Here is an 8,934-nt window from a genome sequence, read left to right on the forward strand (position 1 = left end):
ATAAACTGTAAATTTACTTGGAGACTTATTTATTAATTTCATGTCTTAATATGTAATTTTGAACTATCTGTTCACTCAGTGATAAGACCATTTTTGTCTTCCAAAAGCAGTTATATCTGAACCAATGATAGAAATTTTTAGAGAAATGATCCCAATTTTAATGCATATAAAAGTGTCTTTAAGTGAATTTGTTTAAAGATGTACTCTTATGTTCAGAGATGATAAGCTTTTCAGGTTACATTCTTCAGAGAACTAGTTTTAAAGGAAAAGAACAAGTCATTAGTTGCACTAAGAGAAAACAAATAGACAGTTATTAACACACAATCAGACGATCAGTTATAGCTCCTGTTGGCTTGGTAACCATGTTAGCTGAGAAGGGTAGGTCCATCTATGCTGGAGTCTGAAGCCAGAGCTATGCTGGGGTCTGAAGCAGACTTACATATTGAAGCCTTCTGAAGGAAGAAAGAAATCCCATGATTTCTAGAGTTTGTTAAAATGTGTTTGAACCACCATGTGTCTGAAAACTGTGTGAGTATTTTTGTTTATGTTCAGATTATGCGAAGAGCTGGGTCTGGAGTTGTGGTAATTCCTGTCTCAGGCTCTACTCTGCCAGCCCTGCAGGGTACTTTACCTGAACTCAGTTCGTCTTCACCAGCCTTGCTGCCCGGCATCTTGTGTTGGTTTAGGCTTTCTAGATCTCTTCCTGTTGAGACAGCAGCCAGGTATCTAAACGCGAGCCTTTGGCTTTTGTGACGTGCACTAAGGCTGCCTAATAGTTACAGTAGTGAGACAAAGCTATAAAGTGTGGATGGTGGAGTTGTGGCAGCGGTCTTCCTGCCCTTGATCAGCACCGGGGCTCTGGAATCAGATGCTAGGACTTGAAGCCCTTGTGCACCACTCAGATAGGCACAGTGACTGGTCTCTTGCTGTTTCTATTTCGCTTGTCACCCCAGAGTGGTGTGTGAGAGTGCAGTGAAGTAATACAGTTTACACATTGACAGGTATTAGCCCCTCAACCCTTAGGTGGGATGTGTAGGACTGTAAATACCAGCCCTTTCCTGCACCATGGACGTCCTTGGGTTTTAAATGAAGATAAGAAGTTACAGGCTGTCATGGGAACTCTCTAGAGTTAGAGTGCCTGGATGGTAGGGAGTGTGTGTCAGTAGAGATCTTGTAGGCAAGGGTTGGAAAGCTGCTTAGACACTGCTTGATTTTATTCAGAATGAAAGAAAACCACCTAACGGGGCTCATTTGCTTATGGCTACTTCTATTAAGAAGTCCACTGATAAAGATAGTATGCCCTAGATAGCCTGAGATATTTGTAATCCCACCCTCTGCAAAACAAGTGTGCTCACCCCTCTTATAAACTTTACCAGCTTTATTGGCCTCTAGAAGGCTGTTGGGAATATTTTGATGCCCTGGGTCCCTGTTGAACTTAATTTGAGAAGTGATAGGCCATGGGTTTCAAAAGAAAGATACACATCTGAAGCACCTGGGCCATTTAAAGATTGTCACAGCAACTAATTTAACTCAATTGGGGACAGACTGTGGAACGGACTACATAATTTAGTAAAAGGCTCCAAGCTCTCCAGTTAGTTGCTGGTGCAAAGACTTTGTAGTAGGCTGCTTCAGACTGGGCTAGTGATGGCCCTGCAGACCACTGAGGTTCCAGTTTGGAATGCAATACAGTTTCTACTCTGCTTGCTAGGAGTGCTTAGTAGCCTAAAGGTATGCCCCCAGACTGGTTAAACTGTCTTTGTGTGTCTGACACACTCGTGGGTTAAACTATCTTTGTGTATCTGACACACTCGTGGAGATGCCTCTCTTTTAGGGCAGTGATGAGGTAAAGTGTATGGAAAGTAGGCCATACACCTCCTTTCCTTAGGAATCAGTGGGCAGGAAGGGACTGGGAAAGTTTTTAGGCAGTTGATTTTAAAGAAGGGGCAGATGTGGACTGAGGAACAGTAATTTATGCAGAAAAACATTTTCTACGATTACATAATAATCATGTAAAAGTTCTGGGATCCTCGGGGTGTGTGTGTGTGTGTGTGTGTGTGTGTGTGTGTGTGTGTGTTCACCCATGTTGCATGTGGATACCAGAGATTGGCTTGTAATGGTCTTCTTCATTTCTCCACTTCTTCTTTTGAGATAGTCTGTCATTCACCCTAGAGCTCAACGGGTGAGCCCTCAAGGTCTGCCTGCCTCTACCCAAGTACTGCGGTTACAGATGTGATCCCCTGCCCAGCTCCTACGTGGGTGCCAGGGATAGAAAGGTGGATCCTAAGCCTTGTGCATCAAGAACTTAACCTGCTGACCCCACTTCCACTACCGAGTGGTACTGTACTTAACCTGTCCTGAAGTGATTCCAGTGTTAGTTAGGAGTTTACCTTTAGAGACAGGGTCTGCTTTGCATCCCAGACTTCCTGACTTCAAACTTAATGCTTCTGTTGTAGCTTCCTGAGTGCTGGGATTATAGATAGGTATGTGTCTCCACACCCAGCCACTCCTATGTTAAATTTTAAAAAAGCACAAAAATTTACTCCAGTCAGATTGAAGCTGTCATCCTTTGAATAGTTCAGTCATATTCCTTTCAGACATCTTGTGGAGAATATTATTTATACCCATATTTAGAGTGAATTGCTTGTGTGGAAAACTAGGTTAATACTGAGTGACTTTTTTTTGTTCTCTGAAACATATAGGCATTTCAGTCGAACAATGGAAGAGCTTGTTCACGATCTTGTCTCTGCACTGGAAGAGAGCTCTGAGCAAGCCCGAGGTGGTTTTGCTGAAACGGGAGATCATTCTCGAAATCTGTCTTGCCCCCTGAAGCGCCAGGCCAGGAAGAGGAGAGGGAGGAAGCGGAGATCCTACAATGTTCACCACCCCTGGGAGACTGGCCACTGCTTAAGCGAAGGCTCGGATTCTAGTTTAGAGGAACCAAGTAAGGACTACAGAGAGAAGCACAGCAACAACAAAAAGGACCGCAGTGACTCCGATGACCAGATGTTAGTGGCGAAGCGGAGGCCGTCCTCCACCTTAAACAACAGTGTTCGAGGTAAGCGACTTCTGTGGCATGAGTCTGACTTCGCGGTGGACAACCTTGGGAACAGAACTCTCCGCCGGAGGAGGAAGGTGAAGCGCATGGCGGTGGATCTCCCGCAGGACATCTCCACCAAAAGGACGATGACCCAGCCGCCTGATGGCTGTAGAGACCAGGACATGGACAGCGATGGAGCCAGCCAGTATCCCGAGTTTATCCGCAGTAAAGTCAAAAAGCGGAGGCTGAAGGTGATCAGACCGAAAGCCCCGGAGGAAGGAGCGGTGTTGGAGAGTGAAGAAGTAAGCCAGGCCGACAAGGACAAGATGGAGTATGTGGAACCGAAAGCCTCAGATGAGCTCAGGAGTGAAAGGTGACTTTTCTCCTCCACCTCAGTGTGGCTGTCTGCTGGCCTGGGGCGCCACGTAGTTTATATGTTAATTAGTGTTTAGATAAACGCAGGTCTCCACAGTGACAGTGATACTACTTTGTACCTAGGTTTGTGTTTCTTCATACTTTATAGCATTTTCACAGAAAGCAGAGTCGCTCGTTTCACTTAGGTAGTGTTTGCTGTGTTATAATTGTCTTGATTTCCAGCTACAAAGTGAGAAAGTGACGTTTTTGTGGCAAAGGGAATGCTTCTGAATTGCAGTGCTTTAGGTTATCTCACTGTGTCATTAGGGAGCTGTGGCCTTCGGAGCATTTTAGGGTGCATACTCATTATTCTGTTTCCTGATATTCAGAGTTCATACCCTGTGATGCGTGGGGCTTGGTGCGTTGATCTATAGCTTGCTAGGGGATTCTGTTCACTTAGGAAACATAAAGGCCTGATTTATGCTGTGGAAGCAGCTGATCTTGGCCCTTTAAAAAATGGAAATTGTAGCATTCCTTTCTGTCTTTCTCGGGAGCAGGCTGCCTTTAATGTAATTGCCGCATGCTCTTTGCATGTCCGACGGAGCAAGCCTTCGCCATTTATCCACCCGGACTGTTTATAAGAGCGAGCGATCAGTGCTCATGTGGTCAACACACGTCCTTATGTTTCTTAGAGCCAGAGCCTGAAGACAGTGCATGGTTCTTGGAAAAGGGTCTGAGTTCTAAGTTTAATTTAATTAAACTTGGCCTCATTTTGACCTTGGTGATTGCAGGCTTTGGATATTTGTGTGTTTGTGTGACAGTGGTTATGATAACCCAGAATGCTAGTTTGATTAGACACTTTACTGTTTACATGGGTTTCCCTTAAGAAAGTAAAACAGTAACTTTGTTTCTTTCTAGAAAGTTGTTTGTGCACAGGGACAGGGTTGGCTGTATTCTAGTTCTGAGTCCTTGTGACTGAGACCCTCGGAGCCTAAGGCAGCCAATGCTTTTGCTCACTGCTGGGGTCATGGCAGTGTGGGCAGTGGGAAGGAGAGATGGGAGTTCTGGGTTATTCACAGGTCGCCCACTTTGCTGGCTGGTTTGGAAAGCCCTTCCCTCTTGTTTCTCTGCCTCTTTATTGATCTGCTTCTTCCTCTTTTCACCCTGGAACCATAGTGAGGCAGAATCCTTTCTCGTTTATTTCTCCTCTTTTTTTCAACAAAAATCACTGTCCGGGATATTAAGTTTCCCAGTTTCTCACATCCCAGCATATTTAAATATAGTATTTTAATTTAAACTATATTTCCTCTGAATTTTAAACCTTTCTTGATACAAGTTTTCTGTTGCCATTTAAAGGTTTCGTGCAATTTCTTCTGTAGAAAGATTGCTACCTGGTTAAAGTGAAGGCTTATTTATATTTTCTTGGACTTGATTTATAGTTAGGAAAACTATAGTTTGAGTGTGTGTGCACGCGCACATGTATGCGTATGGCAAACATTTGATTAGCTACCACACTGTGCATGACTCCAAGACTGAAAACGCAGGCCCTCTCTCCAGCGTCCTCCTGGGCTGTATTAGGCACCCCAGCTCATCCTGAGAACGTTCTGTGTGAGCGAAGGCTTCTCACAGCAGCTGTCTTTGAAAGCAAGAGCTACGACTTGTTCAGACAAGGGACGGCTGGAGAGTCAGCAAGGAAATGACATGCCTGTCAGATCCGTGTAGGACGAAGTGTCTGCAGCTATGCTACAAGGACGTGAAGAGGCTCTGAGGCTACAGCAGCGGGGCTTCTTTAGTGCCGGTGTGCTGTGGGTTCAGATCTCATCACAGGAAATGGGAAGTGTAGGCAGTGAAGAAACTGTGCACAACACAATCTTGGCAGCAGTGTTCTGTTGACCTTTGACTGACCTCAGTCCAGACAGTGGAGGGTAGAGTCTGTCTGTGCCTGCAGGTGTCTAGGCTGTATTTGGAACACTCTCAGATGATGCCTGAGTTTTATTCATAGAAAAAGAAATGGACCAGTGGAAATATTAATCAATATTAATGTGTGTATGTTTCTCATGGAATATATTCTCACCTGAGCAATAGTTACAAAAATCATTTCCAAAGAGGAGAGAGATGCTGTGTCCTTACAGGTGAATCGTCATGTGCTCTAGCTGCCCTTCTGGTTAAGGTCTTCTTCCGTGAGCATAGCGACAGGGAAGTGTGTGTAGCACTGGCAAGGTATCGGGAACACAATAGAATTACTTTTCGCGTCCATAAAAACACCTCAGTAGAGAGCGAGGATCACTGCAGACTGGCTTTGCGGGAGCTGAATTGCACACATCTTGGGCCATTGTGTTGTGGACAGAGGGGAGCATGCTTCTTGGAGGAAGGGCATGAACAAGAGTGCCTGCCAGGCATGAGGATAGGAAGAACAGAAGGAAACCAGCCCATAAAAAACCTGCAAGTTGAATTCTGCAAGTATAAATTAAGAATTTTTATTTCTTACATCGAAAGCTGTCTTAAGTGGTAAATGTATAGATGAATGTTTTATGAGCTTTTAAAAAGTAATTTTAAGTTTACAAAAGCATTACAAAGGCAGTTGGCAGAGTTCCTACCTTTAACATTCTTGTCCTCTGAGTCCATTCCCTTTCCATGGTGATATTCTGTTACTATGAGACCTCCATCTCAGTTCATGAGTACAGTGCGTTTATTAGAATTACTGTTGGTCTTCTCTCTCTGGGTATTCTGCTTAACCTGTAGTCAACCAGTTAGTTATACTGTGAAAAGGTGAACTGGTTGACTGTAGAGTAGATTAGAGTGGTAGATGTGAACCCAAAAGACGATGACAGCAGAAACACCGTGAATTGACTCACCGTTTGCAGGCCATAAAACACTTGTTCTCTGAGGCCAGGCTCAACCGGGTATACTTAGTAAGCATTGGTCTAATTGGAAAATGTGCCTACCCAATCTGATTATGGCGTGCCACACTAGACTTCCAGGGGCATTGGATATACAGTCTGTCTCTAGGGACTCTGAGGGACTCTGAATTGTAAGGACATTTTATCTGGGGGTTTCAGAAGAGGTATTGTGGCTGAGGTGTGTTAAGGATGGGGTTAAAAGAAAAACAGGAAAAGCAGAAATAGCAATTTGGGTCCTGCCTACATAGAGGGAGGTCAAACTTCCATGGCCCTCTCCTGCATAGGAGGGCGGTCCAACTCCTGAGGTGTTTATCACTGTCATGCAAGGACATCTGTGCTTGTAGATGGATGGCGTGGCTTTAATACCTAAGAAATACTGATGTATAGGAAACTTCAAGAGTCAATTAGAAGAAAGTTTAAAAAATGAGTCTCTAGACAAGTTCTTATACCTTTCATAAGTTTATTTTTGAAAAGCACATATAAACTCATAGTTTGTATGCAAAATCTATGTGGATTTAGGTCTTAGTAGTGACTTTCATCTTAAATATTTTATAATATGTTAAACAGGCTAATGGGCCTGATTTTAATAAGCTAGGCTACATTGTTTTACGTTTTTTTGGTTTGGGCTGAGAGTCATGGCACTTGGTCCAGGTCAGCTCTGCATTCGGTTTTCAGAACTCACATGTAGGAAGGGGTGAACCGATTCCTTATAAGCTGTTGCCACGGACAAAATCTTCAGACTGTGCTATGTGCACATGCGTGCACACTCACACAAATAACTACTTTTTAAAACATTATTGGTTTTTGTTTTATGTACATTGGTATTTTGGCTACATGTATGTCTGTGTGAGAGTGTTGGATCTCCTGGAACAGGAGTTAACAGATAGTTGTGAATTGCCATGTGGTTGCTGGGAATTGAACTGAGGACCTCTGGAAGAACAGCCAGTTCTCTTAACCATCGAGCCATTTCTCCAGCCCCCAAATAAATACTTTCTAAAATGACTGATTTAATTTAAAAGGCCAGCAGTGACAATTTCTTGATCAGTTAAAATCAAGAGATAAAAGTAAGCAAGGACAGAGAGCTTTCAGATTTAACAGTTTTCTAAGAGGCCAAGCTGTTCATGATTTGTTCTTATTTTTGTTACATTTTCATTTAACGAGCCTATCATATATATAAATATTGGTTCCATTAGAACCATCATAATGGTGTGTTCATTTTGGAGTATATGTTATTCATTTAAATTTCCATATTAAATTTGAACCTGTGTCTTATTCTCTAGTTTATACAGAAAAATGAGAATCTTGGTTAATATTGGCTGAAACTCAACTTTGTGGCTTGACTTTGTGCTATGGCACTGTCACCAGCATGGACTCTTTTTCTCCTTGGGAAGCAATGGTGCTGATGTGAAATTGTCAGAACAGCTTTTCTAGACTATCTACAAATGTAGTTATGGAAGTCATTTCCCATAGGCCGTGTTTCTGTACTGAGGAAAGTTTCAGCTTGCTTCTTAGCGACCTCCTGTCTTATGGAGCTGAGGCTCGAGCTGAATCGCGCAGCACAGCAGAAGGGAACCGTGAGCCTTCCATGAGAGCAGGGAACAGAATGTGTCCCCGTGTCAGCACTCTGCAGTCACATCTGCTTACTGTCCAACTCTCCGCTAGACTCCTGGGCTTTTATGCCTCCTAATAATGTGTTCTGTGGTTAATGGAACTGAGACAGTTGAAATTTGATTTGAAAAAAAAAAGAAAAAAAATCTTATTTTCTTTCAGATCTTTGTCAGGCTCAGGTCCATCTCTGGGTTGCCGTCTCTCTTTAAAGCTTGAGGGCTGAGGGATCAATTGTTGTTTTGATCTGCTTCATTTGTCTTCTTTTCCTGGTCGTAGTGACTCCAGCAGCCTCAGCAGCACTGATGCCGGCCTGTTCACCAACGATGAGGGAAGACAAGGTACCGAGATACTTACTGTTCCCCTTTAGAAAAGTCCATTTGTCATAGAAGCTGCGAACAGCAGCCCCTTGGCATCACAGATGCTACTCAGACTGCTCTTTAGTGTGGTAGCTAGTCTCTGAACTCCACAGAAGACGTCCTGGAATGACAAGACACTGAGTCCCATCCTCCTTATTCCAAATGTTTGTAAAACTAAGCATTCGAGTGGATTTGTAATGGCTTGTCATTTTATTCAGTTGTCACACACTCTCCAACTCATATGTAGTTAGTGGCGTTTATGGAATTCACTATTATAAACTAATGAACACACTATCTATATTTGAGGTCTTTTCTATCCTGCAGTAACCCAAAATCTTTTTAGACCTCAGCATCGCAGTACTTTGAGTGAGGAGTTGTGTTCACCTAGGCTGATTTCACCTACTCACAGCAGCCAACTTCTCTCATTCACAGTACAGACCATAAAGTTGAGCCAATATGGACTGAGCACAGAGGGGTCTTTTTTCTTATAAATGCAGTATTAAGTCCAGGAATGGTAGCCTATGCCCTTAATCCTTGCACTTAGAGGCAGAAGCAAGCAGATAATATCTGTGAGTTCTACACCAGCAAGGGCTACTTAGTGAGACCCTGTCTTTAAGAAAAAAACAAACAAACAAACAAATCACTCAAACAACACAGAGAAGGCATTAGCAGAAACTAG

General features: G+C 43.3%; 1 protein-coding gene across 12 annotated transcripts in view; it reads left to right on the plus strand.

Moving 5' to 3' along the window:
• Gpatch2 (G patch domain containing 2) overlaps window positions 1-8,934 on the plus strand; it is a 140,697-nt gene that overhangs the window by 6,419 nt on the left and 125,344 nt on the right. For all 12 annotated transcript variants that reach the window (XR_005492230.1, NM_001401368.1, NM_001401369.1 and 9 more), the window contains 2 exons: window positions 2,700-3,410; window positions 8,176-8,237. Coding sequence is in view for 11 of the 12 variants with exons in the window: in NM_001401368.1 (NP_001388297.1) it covers window positions 2,700-3,410; window positions 8,176-8,237 (773 nt within the window). In the remaining variant the exon portion in view is untranslated. The remainder of the gene's footprint in view (window positions 1-2,699; window positions 3,411-8,175; window positions 8,238-8,934) is intronic.

The sequence above is a fragment of the Rattus norvegicus genome, chromosome 13 (assembly GCF_036323735.1).
Source record: "Rattus norvegicus strain BN/NHsdMcwi chromosome 13, GRCr8, whole genome shotgun sequence".
Taxonomy (NCBI): domain Eukaryota; kingdom Metazoa; phylum Chordata; class Mammalia; order Rodentia; family Muridae; genus Rattus; species Rattus norvegicus.